Source organism: Temnothorax curvispinosus, unplaced genomic scaffold (genome assembly GCF_003070985.1).
Source record: "Temnothorax curvispinosus isolate PA1 unplaced genomic scaffold, ASM307098v1 QBEX01003805.1, whole genome shotgun sequence".
Classification (NCBI taxonomy): domain Eukaryota; kingdom Metazoa; phylum Arthropoda; class Insecta; order Hymenoptera; family Formicidae; genus Temnothorax; species Temnothorax curvispinosus.
In genome coordinates, this window is record NW_020213585.1 from 152,744 (window position 1) to 171,836 (window position 19,093).

Below are 19,093 nucleotides of genomic sequence, written 5' to 3' on the forward strand. Positions count from 1 at the left end.
AACGTTTGATTACTCGGCGGAAAGAATAATTATATGCATCGTGAACCATTAACTTTCCATTATACATATAACTTCATCTTAACGCTTAAGCGTTTGCGCTCACGGCTACGTCAAAGCTTGTAATTACTCCTGCATTTTTTCCATTAGACTTTGTTCCTTTGCGCGCGTGCAAGATTTAAGGCAAAAGAAACTTGTAGTGTATTATCTTCGTCAAGGAGGAAGAAGGCTTTCGCGATAGAATATAATTTATTGACGCAGAAGGAAAAGTACTTATTCGCAGACGCTCTCTCTCTCTTCTCGATACTATTTTACTGTTTCTTTTTTTGTTCCTTGTACGTTTGATAATTCAGAATACGCCTTTCTCATTTTTAAGCTACATTGCCGCGGCTCTTCCATAAACTTTACAAAAAGATGCGCGACTCTAACTCCCGAGTGTATATATTTGAATTGCACGTTGCATACGAATCGCTTCGATAACACATGTAATGCTGCGGTTTCGCCCGTATCTCTTCGTCGATAAATTATACCCTATGCCGCGTAAGCTTTGTTCCATTTGCGCGCGTGTAAGCGGAAGACGTTAAATTATGTATAACAGTTCGAATCAGACTCTTACGTACACATCATTATTTCATTGAGCGCAAAATCTTCTTATCCTTCTTTGCATCCTTCGTGCATTTCTCCGCCGCGCAATTTGATGGGCGATAAGAAATTTCTTTTTTATCTCGCTCTTGATTAAAAATGATAAAGTGCAGTTTTTTTTCCTGGCGCACCTTATAAGCCCTTCAATTAAACCGCTTCTTTGTGCCTCGTTTCATAAGTTCTCCGAGGACAAGCACGGCTTTTCTTGACGGCCGCTCGGAAAGGAGAAAGCGCGAGACGTCGCATCCGCGTCGGGACGCTCCGTCTGTATAAACGTCATCTCCATATCGTTTCCATATTATTTTCATGTGTTCCCTACACTGTATTTCCGTACGGCTAGTGTTGTGTCGCATTCGCGTCACTTGCACATGACTGCCGCTTGGATGGAATCTTGTCTCGCCGGAACCGTGTAAAGTCGCAGTGAATTTAGAGCTCGTCTATCTTTCACACGTTTTCTCTCGTATATGCATTACATAAATCTGTAATATTTTATATAAAGATTGACCTGAATAACATATAGTACATAACGTGAAGTTACTGTCCCGTATATCTTCTACGTGAATATCATCGGAATGCAATCTCGTTCGATTACTGAAAGGAAACGTCACGAGTAAATTCAGTCGTCTATTTTTTTATACGATCCCCGTAGGCGTTACATAAATATAAATCTACAATTATCGCATTTTATGTACAACAGAAATAATTGGTCTAGAAAATTAATTGATAATTTGAAGAAATCGTCCATGCGACTGTGTTTCTTGAATACAATCTTACTTCGCTGCCGCTAGAAAGTGTCATGAATCAATTCACAGCATATCTATTTAGCATGAGACTTTTACACGAAACATTTGTAACATAACTATATAATTAAATTTTATATACAACACAGTCTCAATGATATCGAGAGATTTCAAAGACGCATCATAATTGAAAGAAGTCGCTTTGCAATATTCGCGCACTTTTACGGAATAGATTCTTATTATATCAATGGTATTTAAATTAACATAGAATAAAAATATCCGTAGATAATGTAAAAAAAAAAGAAAAGAGAAAGGGGGAAGCAATCCCGAGGACTTCGCAATGGCCAACGGAAGGTCTTATTGCACTTCGCGGTCGCCCGGCCGACGATCGACCAAGTAGTTCGAGTCTGCACTGCGTCAGACCGTATCAGAAGACGATACGGCGGGTCGGGTCGGCAAGCTAGAATTCGCGTCGTCCGACAAAGGGGCACCGAACATCAAAGGCGCCGCGTAGTACGGAAGAAGGGGATACTGGGTGGTCGGAAAGTACGTCGGTGGAAAGAGTCCCTGCCGCTGCGCGATCTTCAGCCTGGACGTGAGCTGCTTCTTCCACTTTGTGCGGCGATTCTGGAACCACGTCTTGATCTGCACCTCGGTGAGATTCAAGCACTTGGACAGCTCCATCCGCTTGCTCACGCTAAGATATTTGTCGATCTACGATGAAATAAAAAATATAAAAGAAAAAAATTATAACGTTATTGGTACAGAGGGTTGGTTGTACGAACAATGGGAAACTTTGCAAATCGTACCTTGAACTCGGCCTCAAGTCTTTCCAGTTGTTTTGCACTGTAAGCTTGACGTGGTTTCCGATCGATACCCGGTTTTCTCGACCTCCTGCCACTCGGTTTGGGTGCTGCAAGAATAATCAGTCCTCACCTCATCGCACTAACAATTATTGACTGTCGCGTGAACGGCAATGTTAACTACTCCAGTTCACTACTCGACGCAAAGCGTTAGTTACATTGCATGTATGTTATAATTTCGCATTTGACACTAAATGTAATATATACATAAAATTATAACATAGATGTAACGTAACTGCATGACGCTCTCTGTGTCGACCGAGTACATTAGTGATCAATTACGTGAGAGCCCCTTGAGTCGTCTGACAGTTTCTGACGCTGATGGTATTTTCGGAGATTTATCGTCGCGATAATCAAAATTTAATATTCTAATCACGCGTCTTAATTGCACGGCTAACTTCGCCAGCTCGGGCTCAATTATCACCTTACGATTTCGAAGCACCACCCGTCGAGTTCTGTCTAGGATCACCGAGAACATCTCCGAGACGTGTAGAACTGTTTGCGGAATGTGTGACATCCTACAGTCAACACCATCGAGGCAAAGCGGTAACGAGCTGTGCAAACAGTTTATGACGGAGAACGTTTGGATGCGATTATCATCCTAGTGCAAAGAAGTACTACACATTTCCTTTGAAAAGCAGATATGAGACATTATAACGTAATTAGATGCGCTAAAATAATAGGGGAATTGTTAATCGCATTGGCAAATATATCCGCGAATAATTCGTGCTAGAATGCAAACACCGAAACGCGATGCAACATTTTAGAGTAACAACAACAGCTGTTTTGGTGCTGATGCTATATATACTGAACTAAGCAAAGATACATGATATTTTCCTATTTTATTTTCAAATTTAAAACTATATTACAAGAATATTATTTAATCCTTCAAAATAATGTAAAAATATCGTTCAAAGAAAAGTCTAACTAATCATTATTTATTTTAGAATAATTGTTTTCGTGCAATTTTATTATTTTTTTATCACCATATTGTTCACTCTTATAATTTATATATGTACATATGTAAAAAAATATATGTGATTAATTAAATAATGTTAATTAATATAGAAACGCTGCAAATATGAGGACATTATAAAATTGTTCATAAATTGTACATAATGGAGTAATTTTTTTTTCTCGATAACAATTGTTCGAATCCTGAAAAGTAGCACGGACTCGCGTGACGGGATACTTCCAAGATAATGTTTTCACATAGAAATAGAAACTTTTTTTTACTCTTTCCTCACCGATGTTTAATCACCGGTTAGCCGGGCGGCCCTTACACGACAAGTCAACAAATAGATGTCGTGTATTTGTACAAGACCTTTGCGTTTTTACAGGACACCCTTCCAGTGTGTCTACCGACTATGGAGAACAGTTAGATTTTTATTACGCAGAACAGTTGTTAACAGTTAGAATGTGACATCTTATACTTTACGCAAAATAATTTGTTTTGTATAATTTCAGATAAATTACGTTAACGTTTAATAAAAAAATTCGGATATCCTTCGTAGCACGTTTCAAAAATATCTCAATGTTTTTTAACCGTAGTTAAATTAACGGTTTCGGAGTTCTTTTCCAATTCAGAGAAAGGATCTAATTGTATTTTATACGTATTTGAAGTACCGATTTATTTAATTCATAACGTTACGTTAACTATTACGCAAATTCTCGCAACAGGTTTTAGAGACTTTTAATGTTTCAATCACACACATACACATACACGTGTAATTTATTTTGTCAATAGGAAACTTTTGATATTGCTATGTATACGTGCAAATAATATTCAAGAAGCATTTTATTTCTTTAGTTAATAGCGTAATATATATTTGTTTATCTAACATTTTTCTAGCAACAGAAGACACGTGTAACATATATGATACAATTATATTAAACACGATAAATTTATTGAATTCAATTCGTAAAATTTTAAAAGTCGCTTTATCGCGACTATGGAATAGATCAAAATATGTAGGATAATAAATTCGATTATAAATATGATAGACACAATCACAAAGATGATCGCGTTCTTAGAAATTGAAAGACTGCTGTGGTGACCGGAAAGGAGAATACGCACGGTGACGAAGAAGAAGAACCGGCGGGACTAAGATTTACGAGTGTACAGAGACATTTAACACCTTCGTGGAAGATAGTTAGACCAACGGTGCTGATAAATGGGCTCCTAACAGTATGGCGGATAGTAGCCGGAAAGGGGGGAAACAACGCGATGGCGGATTTTAATCTTATCTCAAAATCGCGAAATACTTGGGATTTCAACTAATAAAAATTGTCGCATAACGTGGCAATTCTTCTGCAATTTTATATAGATTTAACAAACTTATGTGGCCAATCTGCAATGTTCGCGGGTTATAGTCGTTAAAAAAATCGTAAATAAATCAACACTCAAAAGAATGATAGGAAAAAATAAAAAGTTTTCAATAAAGTAATAAAATACTAAAATTTTACATAGCATTGTATTAGGAAAAATATAATATAATATTACGACATATGATTAAATGTGCGATTATTACGCGGCCAAGCGTTTAATATTTCGCCAGTAACATGCCAAAAACAGGGGGATGCAACAACTGGGCCACTGATGTGTGCCTCGCGTGTCGAAAAGCTGTTATCGTAGGCGCCTCGTATAATATCCAATATTCGTTGAGGCCGAGAAAGAGGGTGCCCATCTTACACCTTTCCCGGCATTGTGCGCGAAAATAGAATTACGGTGGTAAGTTATTACGATAATAATTAGAGTCCTTTGTCGTCACGATTCCCTGACAGCGTTAGTGCCTCAGACACGAAGAAAAAGATTTCTGCCACCGTGAAAATTTTCCTTGGACCCCTATGTATCTATAGCATACTCATCGTACATTTTTGTAATTAACCGATAGCATTGGATACTTTGAAAAAAATCGGGCAATTCAAAAGCAGATTTGATACAATAGGTTTTATATTTTCCAACATACTGAATTTTTCTAAAGATAAAATTTACTGGATTTAAAAGCTCCTCGAAAGAAACTTATGAAGAATAGATCTGATATACTTTTGCGGATAATACTGAATTTGATTCTAAAGGTTTCAGCTTACCTTGTAAACCAAACAGCTGTCCAGGCTTTGTTTGAGCAAACCAGCTACTGTACAGTAATGAGGCTGATGCGAGTGATGTTGCAGAATATGCCGAGGAATCGGGTAGCGCACCTTCGGAGTATGGCAGTCCCGCATGAGTATACAAACTCCCTTCTATATCTGTTAAATCGTATGCATTAAATTGTATGTATTAAATTGTATAATTGTATAATAAGTTTGAAGCCTGTTTGTACATTTATGAGATTGTAATAGTCTCTTTATTATCAATTATTTTAAACAATATATGATATAATTTACATCTATGTAATTATTTCGTCCATGAATGCACGAGAATCTATTTTATATTATGTTTTGTTATATTCTTTTAATTTTAAAACTTTAAAATTTCAAACTCTAGAACTTTAGAAGCATCGAATATTTTCTTTTAATATTATAATTATCTAACTTTCTCTTAGCTTGTATTATTTTTTATACAAACAAATACTTTTTTTATGATGGTCTAATTTTCTGGACATGTTTATGACGTATTACATTACCAGTACGTGTGGCTGGTATCGCTGTCGGCTTGACGAAATGACCCTCTATCCTGTCCTCCGTCTCGTCCTGATCTTCCTCCTTATCGCCGGAATTGTTTATTCTTGAGATTTCTCTCTTCTCATTTCTCCCAAGGATGCTGTCGATGGTGAAAGCACTAGACGCCGCGATCGGGGATGAATTTCTTCTCTCGGTCTGTTGTTTCTGATATTCCCTGTAACCCTCGCAGCTCGAATCGGATGTATACTCGATAGACTCTCTATTGGCGGTCGGTGACATGCAGCCTCTCTCGATGTTGTTTGAAAAGGCTTCGTTCTCGCTCGGCAGCGATCGCGTCCGACGAAGATCGTAAATGGCATCGTTCATTTTCTCGCGATTTTGATAGAGTTCCATCTTGTAAAAAATCATCGATCTCGGCTACGGTCGACAATTCCGATCTTACTCGGACGACGGCACATACGTTCCAATAAATTAAATTCGCGCACTTTACAATTTGATGACGACTGACGTATTCCAATGGCCTTCTCACATTTTTCTCTTCTTTAAATTTCACAGTTATTAACGTAAATTATTTGGATTAGTTTACAGCTCGATTACAATTTGTCGTATCATTATTTACCACCGCATATTGAGGTAAAAAGATTTCATATTTTTTGATCGACAGAATATTTCGTACCGCAAAGAATATCCGCGAGTCAACTGTGAGCGGTTTAACACGCGGTTCTTCCTTGATCGATCACACCTGATCTCGTACTAATCTCCCTTCGAACCGACCGAAAGCAAGTACTTCCGAAAGTATGACAAGTGGCACGTGTCTGTGGTCCAGAGAAGGACCTCCCAGCATCCCCACCAGCTTCCTACAGGAAGGTCATCCCGTAAGGTTGGAAGAATATCTCGCACCTCGGAAAACCCCCCCACTTACCCGATATCTCCGATCGGAGTAGGGATCGCGGGATCGCGGCGGTTTATAGCTGAGATTTCCTACTTTAGAACTAATAGCTTTCAAATCCCATTGTATTATTCGCGAAATGTTGCCTTTTTCTTTGTACATTGTAGTACATAAAATGATCCACAAAATTCAGCAGTACGATTTAACATAGCTATATATCTTTATCAACGAATATATGTAAGTACGTTAAAAATTAAATAAACATAAAAACAGATCTCTAGGATTTAAAACTTCTCAGACTTCGCGGATTTACATTAATCATGTGATGATCTCAGTTATCAATGGTCTTCATTAAAATCATACATATAACAAGAACTTGTATATTTTTTATTACTTTTGCCACTGCAGTGAATATGTATTCTTATTTATACGATATTATATACAACTAAATTGTTACTTTTTCAATGTAATTTATTTCAGATACTTTATTATCTATCAAGAATATCGTGTTTCCTATCGATACCATCGGTACAGCATAATTTTGTAAATTCATACAAAATGCGGATGGATCTCCTATATTTCTATTTTATCGAGGCATTCACGCGTTTTATGGTTCTTTCCCAAAAAAGTGCTTGAGCTCGACGATTCGGCTTGCGCACTAGCGAATTTTGCCACAGCGAAAAAGGGCTCATCTGGGATCAAAAGGTGGATTCCCGATTGGTCCCAAACGCGCAGGATGCTCGCGCAGCAACCGCCTTCTTTGACCCCTCTATCTCGAAACTTTATGCCGGTAAAACGATGGTCGCTTCTCTCTTTCCCGTTCGCGCTTTAGCAATGGATAAACGCTTCTGCCACGTGAAGAACATCATGAAAAAGTACCGCAAAACACTTCTTCACGCGTTTAGCGAACTACGCGCAGTGGTTCTCACTAGTCGTCAGAAATGTCACATTTCTTCGTTATATCCGGGACAATTGTTGTCTTATGAATATAAGACTTCGCACTTTATCAGTGGCGATATGCAACAAATCACTGATTACAATGCAAGTTTGCGTGTGCAAAAATATGAATTGATTTGACAACAATATATTTATATGAAAGATTTATAATTTAATCGATAAAAGAAGATAAATTTTTTGATAACAATTGGGAGATATAAAGTATTTTTTAAATATAATCGAATAGAAATAAAAACGATAGTTTCCACATCGCATTGTTTCGCACGATCCGAGGATTTCAACTTTCGTCGCTGATGATAGCCCTTATCGAACCATATCGTGCTATTTCTGTTTACGGGCACGGTGCGGCGGCCATTTTCGCGAATGGCGCGTCCATTAGTCTCCGGGCTACCCGTGCCAATCTCAATGTTCATCCTTGCGCGCCGTAAATCCACTCGGCTCCACGCTTCCGCGGCTAAAAGGACCAATGGCGATTGTGAGCCCTTTCTACCGCGCGGCTCCTCGTCATCGATCCTCTCCCCGATCCACGTCTGAGTTATTTCGTCTTTGTGGAAGAGCGTATATCATTCTTTTCATGTACATTAGACACCTCAGCACGCAGTGTCGTGTTCTGAAAACGCAGTCATTATTAATCTTTCAATATTTTCCGCTTAGATTTGGATAACATAACTATTACATTGAAAAAAAAATAACTTTTTGATTTCACAATATATAAATGATATAATAGTTTATATTAATGCTAAACTATGGCTGCAAATTAACTATATGCTCGGAAGAATCACTTCCCATTTTATGTAAAGCAGAAAATTTGATTTAAATAAAAAGCGATGTGCATCTTTAAAATTATGCAAACTAAGATATATTTAGAATAAGATAACATAGAGAAAAAAGATACGTAATTAGTCCAAAATTTTGTTTTCAAATATCTCTTGGATATTATCATCAAAGACGAGATTCCTATCTTGTTACGGCTGGCGAGCTGGCTATTTCTACTTACAATTAAACGTGAATTTACGTTCATTTGTCTCGCGTTGCACACGCTTTTTGCATGCTGATTATACACGGGGTTGGACATTTTACACGTACTTGCGACCGCGACAAATATTGAATCTTAAATACATGAAGTGAAATGCGCTTAAGGCGCGTCTTAGGTGCGAAGAGAGGAAGTAACGACATGGTCAACGCGCACGTTAATTTACGACTGCGGACATTACTTCCTGGAAACTAGCGTGGACGCGCGTAAACGTACCTCCCAAACCTGTCATAATAGCTGCGTGCTTTCCTAAAAATTATTTAAACGATTAAAATTTTCTTAAAATTTACGTGATATAGCGCAGAATGCAAAATTAATGGCATTTTATTTAATCACGATCCGATTAACGCGGACAGTGCTCTCGTCCGAAGCACGTTTGAAGCGTCAGCATGCATTTGGATAATGTACGATTATTTGCGATTTATTTGCTTTATATGCCATCTATGACGGCGTCCACCCGTAAATGTTTCGAATAAACGATCCATTTGCTCGCTGCGAAGTTTACTCTCACGTTTGATGCACGCTGCGCCACGTAATTGAAACGATCAATCAAACACCTGAGAAAAGGAGGGTGAGCTCACGCGTGCACAAACCGCACCGCAGGTCGCGTTCACGCAAAAAGGGGAAGTGCGAACACCTCGACTGTAAGCAATTAAGAGCCGCATCCTCTGTGTCTCGTTGAAAATATATCGTAACATGCATCGTGTACCTCAAAAATATTAAACTTAAAAGGAAGGATATTATAAATATCTCGATATCCCAATCTATTCGTTAAACTCTTTCTCGTTTCTTCTTCTACATACTGTTAATTATAATTGAGGAAAACGTTAACTATTATATATTTTAATTTTAACAAAACAACAAATAATCAAAAGATAAGTTGGATATAATTTTTCGTATATCTTTGTCTGATATACCGGTAGTTCTGCGACTACGACACCATTAATAATCGCGTGAGAAACGTTTATTTCAGTCGGTAGGACGGGACGCGAGAGACGCGAGGATTCTTTCGAAACTGCGCGATTAATTTTCAGTAAGCTCGGCGTATAACTGGCCGCTTTTGGTGTGTGTACAGATATAGCCACTCTCGCGAGATATTAGACAGGTGAGCGCGTTCCCAGGGGAACAAAGGCCCCATTACCCTGTCTTACCACCTCGACCCGGGCGGACGTTCCCGACAGACCCTCCGCTCTTGAAACATTCATAAGAGCGTTGTAAGTGGTTTTTAATAAACGTATTTAATCATGAGTGTCGGATTACGGATTAAATCGGGAGGGCGCTGTCACCAATCGGGAGGGATTAGTCATGAATCTAAACAGATGCACAACCCGCTTTTGACAGGTATGCGGGTATTTTGTCTCTCGACTTTGATATCGGCATGACAGCATTTATTTTACAGTTTCTTGGTTTTTTATTCTGATAACAATTTAAATTTAAAAAAATTAACTTACATAATAAATTAGATAATACAATTTTTCTGATTGTAAAATTCAGTGAATACTCCTCTTCACGTAAATTATATAATTTAAAGATAATGTCTACTTGTATATAACATTATCTGATGCATAATCTTGTAACAGATTCAAATGTATTATTATTGTATTAAATCTTTCCACATTTATAATTTAGTTACTTATATATAATTTAGTTATTTATTATTATTAAACTCTCTTTTTCTCTTTTTATTCTTGTTAATTGTCAAACATTGTTACTTTAAAAAATTATTAATAATTGTACTTACAATTATAGATGCATCCAAAATTTTTTTTCTTGTACTTGAAACTACAAAATAAAACTGTTGTGACGCAGTCCAGGAAATGTTACAGTTAAAGCAATTATTTCTAGCAGACAAGCGAATTATTACAAGAGCGTGTCGCCTTGTCTTCAGTCACAGTCATCTCCGCGTCTTCAGTGACAACTCCCGTGGCACAATTGGAATGGCACTAGAAAATTTGTCGGAATGTGGTGAAAAATCCTCATTACGAACTTACAAAATAATATATCTCTTCGAAATCTTTTTCGTAATTTGTACAATATCGGCGCAAGAATGCTTCGACGATGGCAACGAGTTTTGCATCAATCAAAACGACATACTTTCCGCGGATCTTTTACCTGGATCGTTTTTATTTGACGATAAATATGAAAATAGTGTTGCTAAGACAGTGGCAAATGAAACTGTGGATGGATCTTTTGTCAGCGCGTTAAACGAGATGGAATTTCATAGGTAAATGTTAACGTACGATCCGATTTGAGAGTCAACAAACTGAAAATCTAGGTGTGTTTACAACATTAATGTTAAATTAATTCATATATGAAATCAGGCAAAGAATGAATGAGTATCTTTGTCATGGCTACATGGCAGAAGAAATCTTCAAGGAAGTGAGCACGCCTAGACTGAAGCGAAATCCGGAATCTTTGTCAACCGACAATTTGAATCACAACTCCTTAAGCGACGACAATGTTACAATACACGATAAACTTTTGGCTGATGAAGGAAGCTCTAAATATAAAAACTGGCTGCATCGGTAAGCATATAGAATTAAAGTTATATAAAGAAACATGAGCTTCTAAATTTTATAATTCAAATATTTGTATAATTAATGATATTTACTTGTAACTTTGATAACTCTTATACATACTACAAATGACAAATTTATACTATATACATTTGAGATAAAAAAGCTAATTCTTCTACTATAACATTTTTTATTAACTCAACATATTTATTTTTATTCAACAAATTATTAGATATTTTCAATGTTAAACATAAAATATTTTTTAAAAATCAAGTTTAATTAAATTTTTACTGAATAACAGATACGTTCTAATTTGAAATCTTTCTAATTTTACTGCGATGTTTTACAGTATTCCACAAAATATCAATAACAAAGTTCTTTCATTTCTAACATATCTACAATAGAACAACGACACTGAACGATGTGTATCGCCACTATGCCCCCCGCAAAAAAATGAAAAAGAAACAAGATGTCCAGCAGCACGACGACGACATCGAGGAGTTCGATGGTGAGGTGACGGGATTCGCGATGCAAGCTCCTCTGCCATCGAATGGAAAAGTGGGCGTCTATGAACCATCCCATGAAGGTAGAATTGCATCAGAAGCTATTGCAGAACATAGCGCGCTGCATATGAAAAACTTGGCGAGACATGATATTTACATAATCCATTGAATAGATGACATGATGTTATCGTCGACAGGGCATCATGCCTACCATTACGGACCTTCGTTTAGCCATCACCACAGCGGTCACATTGGACATCACAGTGACTTCTTTCCATCCATCCACGAGGAGTACTATTATCCGCAGCATCATCATGAGCATCATGAGCATCATGAGCATCATGAAGAGGAAGAACATAAACCCTCCTATTCCAAGGGAAAGGGACATGAACTGTCGATTAAGGATTTCTTCGAGATCGCACTCACCGCACTTGCATTTTTAGCATTCGGACTGTTCGTTATTCAACTTTGTATGAATGCCACGGTATTAAAAAGAAACTTGTTTACAAGATAAAGTAGTCCTATCATTTTCTAGTATCTTTTTAACATTATATGTATAATATTAATTAATTAAAATATATATTAATTAAAATTAATTAATTAAAAATACTTATATATATATATATATATATATATATATATATATATATATAAGTATTTTTTAATAAGGATATTTAATTCACCAAAAGAGGAGTCGCACATGTAACTTTCCATTACGTACTTCGATGGAAAAGTTTGAAAATGTTTTACATTTTAGGACAATACCAATGGCAGTAGACGAATGAAGAGACACACGATTTCGCTCTCCTCGTCTGTCATTAGCAACAAGGACTTAAACGAGCTGTCCTATCGCGTTTTGCGGTCCATCGAAGCAGCTATGGTCGCCGAAGCGGACTCCGGCGATTGTCTGCGCAGGATACTATGTGAGGATAATCAATATTCCAAGGAGACTAAAGACGATCGCAGAATTTTGATTCCCGTTTGGAGGTAATAGATTGCGTGACAATAATTATATGAATCTTACACATAAAAAATGAGATATAAAAACTTATTATCACATCTTGTGAATCAGTCGACGCAATATCAATGGTCGACGATATTTGAAAAGTTATATCCCGAAACAACCGATAACATCACCACCCTCTTTTTCAGCTTGGGCATGAGTTGGTTGTCGGGCAGAATGCTATACAGGACTCCATGGTCGGCAATGTTGGATTCTGTGAAGGCATCTATTCTAGGCTTGGGTGGAGTCGACTGCGCCTCTTTCTATCCGAAGTGCGATCTCGAGAGGGAAAGGATTAAGAGGCGCAGCAGAAAACGGAAATAAACGGAAATACTTTACAAGGCTCTAAAAACGTTTTGAGTAAGATGAATTAAACAACGGTACTTGGAGAAATTTTAGACGCAATTCGTATCCATAAATAATATAATTGCAATAGTTAATTTATAAATAGTATATTTTTATGTGTAATGTAATCAGCGCATTATTGTTTATCACTGCTATCGACATTATCTTTACGAATATATTTATCATTGATATTACGTGAAATTGGCAGAAGCGTAGCATATCTGGATCCGCTAGGACATACGTGGAAAACGTTTCTATTACCTCTATCCTGCAACGGCTGACGATTTGTCAAAATCGGCATTTTGCGTTTATCGCATAGCGTGCGAAACTCCGCAATCTTAAAAAATATAATCAAATTTACTATAAAAAAAATATATATATATATAATTTAATTTTATGATAATCTTATTTTATTTAATCTTCGTTTAGGCCGCTTATTGATATCTTTACCAATAGGGAACACTTACTTGATCAATGGATATTCCTAACGGTTCTCTGCTTATTAACCAAAGTACACTATTTCTGATATTTGTCATGGTTAAAGAACCCCAATAAACGAAGTAATCACGTTGAAAGCATCGCACAATATTTGTTATAGAGAAAGGTATTAAACGAATGGAAGACTGAGCTGCTTGGATAAAGGGTAACGTATTTATGATATCATCCAGAACCGGATTAGGAGCTGCCTGCAGCTGAGCAATATAAAAATATTATTTTTAAAAAATATATCTATTATTTATTTAACATCTAAAGATAAATTTTCTATTCGAATTTTAAAATCACATATTTGAAAACGTATTAAAATACATATATTGTGTGAAAAACAATCTAACAAGAACCACGTTATGTAATAGAATTTATTTGAAATAAAAGAGATACATATTTTTAATACCTGGAATAAGTATACCAATATAGTGATACCGTCGTGATGTCGAAGAGCCGTGAATTGAGTTCCATAATCACTCTTATAATGTACCGCGTGCAGTTCCATTGGCATGCTTTGTGGGCAAATGCATTTAAATTAAAAAGTCACGTAAATTGAATTTATAGATATAGACAATAAAAATAAAACCTTCCACCGTCGACATAATGGTCGCTACCGTCCATATCAGTCTTACCCCAATGGAAATGAAGCTGCGAAAAGATATAACTGTCGACGAAAGGACCGCCATACAAATACGGCTCTTCTTCACGCCATGTTGCACTAAGCATAGCTATAAATAATAAACGTAATTGCACACTATCAAAAAACGCAATCTACTAAAAGCAAACATTTAGATTGCACGTTGCTCTCATTTTTTACCAGTGTACCCAGTGTTGGTGAGTTTTAATTTTTTTGGCGTGACATTATAATTGAACCACTGTATAGGATTTAGATTCACGACTTTCATATAGCTGATGTTCAAATCGATTGGTGATCTTAATTTGCCATCGGTATGAGCTAATTGTTGTATAAATCTAACTGTTTCTTCATCGTGCTCGTCAGAATCTATATATATGATATAATCACGAGAAAAAAAATATTTAATAGGTAATAAAAGTATTTTAATCATATAAAAAATATAGATAAGTTTAAATTGTATATGTATATACCGCACCTGTCGAAGACATCATGCTGATATGTTATATTACATAGTATACATTACTGATAAATTTAAATGTAAATCCACGGAGATTAGAGATTAGGTCTCTAATTAGGGATTAGAGATTTAGTTCTCTAATCTCCGTGTGTAAATGCGTCAAACATAACGTTTGATCGATTTTGCTTCGCTCAAACTTCAATTGAAATATTTTGCGGATATGCGCGCGCACATGACACACATACACACACACCACACACACTTCCCTACTCACCTATTACAAACATTTTTTTTTAATTAAAATTTAAAACAAACCTTTTTATATTAAACTTTTTAATTTAAATGAAATTCAAAAATTCGAATATTAAAAGAAATTTAATTTAAAACTTGTGGATAAACAACTGTTAAGAAAAACTTTACACTATTAACCCATTGAACGTAAACTGTCAAAATATACAATGGAAATTACTCATGATACGAAGTAACGTATGACATACTACATCTAGATAATTAAGTATTACTTTAATTAAGCGTTATAGCGAGAAAAGAAAATATTTAGATGTAAGTGTTGTATTTACAAATCTTCTTTAATAGTGGAAAAGATGAAAGCATGACGACTGTAGTTGAAAATAACGTAAACGCAGATCTAAAGCTTATTAAATTTATCATAGATTCCCATTCAAGAAGATAAAACATTGGATATTTCCAGACAAGATATGTGAAATAATTTATTAGTTCCTCTCGAAAATGGACTTTGCGCGCAAAATTGGTAAATCTGAAAAGCCTCAAATCTGGGAAAAGACTCGCCATCCACTTGTAACGACCAGGGATAACCTTCTTTCCGGAGATGTATCTTTTTCGGAAGATCGTCGCTTCATAAATTGGAAGAAATGGCTTGCCGATCGGAAAAAGCAAACTCATCACATCGAATCTGTTACTGGTCGTTCGCAGGCCGATCAGTTACAGAATTCCTCAGAAAGGTTTCGCAGCTTCGTAGAGATGAAAAACCTAATGGAGCACGCTGCCATACCGGCATCCGTGATCACCGATAAGCCTCACGACGGACCGGCATTTTGGAGAACGCCCGAATTCCTGCCGAATCGCGGTGATGCTTGCCTGCCGGAAATATCCTTGACTCCTAGCAGGAAAGACCTGAATCTTCGTCCGGATTTAATGCACGTTGGAGTGCCAGATCTAATAGCGAAGGAGCGAGATCTCGTCGTCCAAAAAACCAAGGAAGAATTCTGGAAGCGCAGCGGATATCTAAAAACTCGTAAACTCGAACTTGCCGAGGAAATTGCATCGCTGCTGCCTAAGGAGCCGGAAACGGCAGCGTTGGCCATTCAAGGACGTGCCTATAAGAAAAAGAAATTACCGCTATTACGAATTCCACCGATAACCATCACGGAACCTGACGAGGACGAGCCGCGCGAGAATGCCGATCAAGTAGCAGTTCTGAAGATCCAAGATCGAGAATTCGTCTGGCAGAAATCTTCCTTCGGAAGAACGGAGCCGGTAGACACTGAACCTATCATGTGGTCTTTAACTTTCGTAGGTAAGATCAATGAACAAACGGAAAGAGAGATCGTGCTCGAAAATAAAGGAACTCACGTTATCGCGTATCATTGGCGATACTCGCCCTTCCGGACGTACGGCATATCTTTCGTGAAACGCGGCAGTCCGTTCTTCTTCAACAAGACGAAGGGACTCGTACTTCCGGGGCAGATCGTGAAAATCAAGGTGTGGTATCGATCCAGGATACGCGGAGTCTTCACCGAGTTTTGGCGATTCGTCACGGAGCCGAAATTAAGTTCCTCCACGTTCGTATTTCGGTTCTGGGGATGCACAACCGATGTTCAAAGTGAAAAATTGACCGATTGCCAAATGATCGACGAATACCTGAATCGCCGTATTCGAGACTCGACGATAAACTCGATCATTGAGGAAATCATGGCTGGGGTGGAGCACCATAAGCCACCGGAGCCGACTTGTGAAATATCGCTTTCGCAAAGCGACCTGTTTGTTTCCCTAAATCCTTCTTATCATTATCATCCGAGTATCGTAATGCAATTACAAACAATATATTCTGACGTTATTACCGATGAAAGCGCGCCAGCTTGGAACTTGTCGCTGGATACTCTGCGAGACATTCTTTTGCAGATAGAAAATACAAATTACAAACGCGATATGCTCGCCCGGTTTAACAAACTTTGCAAACAGAGTCTCAGGCCAAGATCGATCGAATTTGATGTCGCACATTACGATAAATATGACGCTGTGTATAATATTTTATGTGCTTTCGCGAATCTGTTTGAAAATGAAAGTGAACTCGTGAAGAGGAACGGTCTGATACGAGAAGAGCCTACAACGCCAATGGAAGTAGAGCAGAAATTGACGCAGGAAAAGAAGGAAAATTTTAACTTAAATTTGCAACCTTATAGAGAAATATTTTTTATTCGCATATATAAAGCTCTAGAGGAAACAATAGAACGAGTATGCTCCAGTATCGATTCTTTTCATAAACTTAATGAATTAAAGCTCAAAATGCAGCAGTAATTACATTTATTCTTAAGCAGTAACAGATAATAAATTTTCAAATTTTTAGTGAATAATTCATATAAAATGTATTGTATATCTATATATTTAACATATAATTAATTATATGTATAAGAAATTATTCTACTTTATATGTGTTACGAAAATTTAAAGCTTATATTACATAATTTCTGTTGAAGTGTCAAAAATTAGAAATTTTTTAAATCTTTAGTATATTGTTTATTAAGTTAGAATGTAAATTTTTCTTAAGAGACAGCTAAAAATATTTGTCGTCCTCGTAAAGGTTGAACGTCTCTCCAATTCGATTTTATGAATTCGCCATTTTTATCCTTTAGTTTTCGGAACTCATTAAGCTAGAAGTTTTATTAATTGCGTATGTATGCGTGTTATTCTTACACTTTTTCTAATAATTCTATAAATAACAAATATTAATTGTAATAGTGATAAATATACAAGAAAATAATTACTATAAACATTTTAAAGAAATATTTGTGTTGCTGTTCATATATATTTGACATAAATAACTTAAATTAAATTATAAATAACTAACTTGGCAAGATTGTATAGGAATAATGGCTGGGAACACGATCCACGTAACGCATTCTGAATTACTCTCTGCATTGTAGGATCCGTGATATGTATAGTAACTTGAACAATCAGTTGCTACTCGCATCCAAGATAAAGAATCTAAACGTCACAAAAATATTATCAAATTTGAAACATCATATAATACAGACTACATTCTGTTCTTCGGATACTAACTTGCTGGAATTTTTATCTCCGATCCAGCATTCTGAATATGTTTTACATTTTCAGATATTTTTTCAAATTGAACATTGCTCCAGTCACAAGATCCCGATTGAACCTACGAAACAAAATTGTTAATAATAGATGAAAAATTAGAATATAAAATCATATATAAATAAATATACCAAGAATAAATAAGCTAATACGCAAAGACCATCTCGATGTTTTAAACATTCTTCGAAGGTGAGATATTTTTGGTTCCAGTGCACTAAGTGACACTCCATCGAAAACCTACATTAATTTAAATGTAAAGTTTATTAAAATTTTGTAAAAGTTACTGAAACAACTCGAATAGGATAAAATTTAGATATACAATTTTTTTATTTTAAAAATAGCTATTGAGAATACATTCTTACCAAGTACCATTGATCGTATGTTCAGCACCTCTACAATCATTCTCACCCCAGTGAAAGTGCGCATTGTAAAATTCGTATTCGTCATTTACGAGCGGACCTCCAGATACTGTTGATGGGATCCTATCGCCATTCAAAAAAATAATTGCTGACACAAAAGAATTTAATGTCCAATCGCGTCCCAACAATATTAAACAAATAATTATTTCAGTAAAATTAAAAATAAATCAAATTACCTTTTTTGCCATCGTTAAACAAAGTTGCGTTTCCATCCTTTAACCAATGGCCGTTTAAGATTAACGGTGGAAATCTCGTAGGACGTACCATTTTGTCATTTAAATCGATCGGTGCTTGACCACTTTTTTGTGTATCTTAAAAATATATTTACACATAAATATATAATGTAAAAATTATAACATCAAACACACATAACCTGATATTGTTGCCACTATCTTCAATATTTTATTTTATTCACCTGCAAGGGTTACATAATTTGCCATTATTGCGCTAATTAAGAATTATTTATCGCAGATGCATCAGAAAACATCTGAATAATAAGTAATTCAAAAATGTTGCACAAATTGTAAATGTATTTTTAAATTATATGTCATATTACATTTTAATTTAACTAAACCCAATAAGTTAATAATCTTTGAAGTTAGCTATGTAGCTACATTTTATATCG

At 36.2% G+C, this 19,093-nt stretch overlaps 5 protein-coding genes across 5 annotated transcripts; 2 read left to right on the top strand and 3 right to left on the bottom strand.

Moving 5' to 3' along the window:
- Nucleotides 1-1,165: 1,165 nt before the first annotated feature.
- On the bottom strand, nucleotides 1,166-6,639 carry LOC112452895 (homeobox protein engrailed-1a). The gene is made up of 4 exons (XM_025013338.1): nucleotides 5,869-6,639; nucleotides 5,333-5,491; nucleotides 2,189-2,292; nucleotides 1,166-2,093 (listed from the first exon to the last, which is right to left on the bottom strand). Exons 1-4 carry the CDS (start codon nucleotides 6,272-6,274, stop codon nucleotides 1,797-1,799), a joined length of 966 nt encoding a protein of 321 aa, XP_024869106.1. The 5' UTR covers nucleotides 6,275-6,639; the 3' UTR covers nucleotides 1,166-1,796.
- Nucleotides 6,640-10,940: 4,301 nt separating this feature from the next.
- LOC112452890 lies at nucleotides 10,941-13,091 on the top strand. Its single transcript, XM_025013327.1, has 6 exons — nucleotides 10,941-10,969; nucleotides 11,067-11,270; nucleotides 11,666-11,847; nucleotides 11,938-12,248; nucleotides 12,522-12,751; nucleotides 12,917-13,091. The coding sequence occupies exons 1-6, from the start codon at nucleotides 10,956-10,958 to the stop codon at nucleotides 13,089-13,091; spliced, it is 1,116 nt and encodes a 371-aa protein (XP_024869095.1). The 5' UTR covers nucleotides 10,941-10,955.
- A 157-nt stretch (nucleotides 13,092-13,248) lies between these two features.
- Nucleotides 13,249-14,723, bottom strand: LOC112452888 (carbonic anhydrase 1-like). The gene is made up of 6 exons (XM_025013324.1): nucleotides 14,711-14,723; nucleotides 14,416-14,601; nucleotides 14,185-14,326; nucleotides 14,005-14,110; nucleotides 13,580-13,804; nucleotides 13,249-13,449 (listed from the first exon to the last, which is right to left on the bottom strand). Exons 1-6 carry the CDS (start codon nucleotides 14,721-14,723, stop codon nucleotides 13,249-13,251), a joined length of 873 nt encoding a protein of 290 aa, XP_024869092.1.
- Nucleotides 14,724-15,439: 716 nt separating this feature from the next.
- LOC112452886 (MYCBP-associated protein-like) lies at nucleotides 15,440-17,256 on the top strand. Its single transcript, XM_025013322.1, has one exon. It carries the CDS (start codon nucleotides 15,440-15,442, stop codon nucleotides 17,246-17,248), a length of 1,809 nt encoding a protein of 602 aa, XP_024869090.1. The 3' UTR covers nucleotides 17,249-17,256.
- A 215-nt stretch (nucleotides 17,257-17,471) lies between these two features.
- Nucleotides 17,472-18,959, bottom strand: LOC112452897 (carbonic anhydrase 3-like). Its single transcript, XM_025013344.1, has 6 exons — nucleotides 18,645-18,959; nucleotides 18,412-18,556; nucleotides 18,181-18,286; nucleotides 18,011-18,113; nucleotides 17,799-17,935; nucleotides 17,472-17,601 (listed from the first exon to the last, which is right to left on the bottom strand). The coding sequence occupies exons 1-6, from the start codon at nucleotides 18,733-18,735 to the stop codon at nucleotides 17,494-17,496; spliced, it is 690 nt and encodes a 229-aa protein (XP_024869112.1). The 5' UTR covers nucleotides 18,736-18,959; the 3' UTR covers nucleotides 17,472-17,493.
- Between the last annotated feature and the right edge of the window lie 134 nt (nucleotides 18,960-19,093).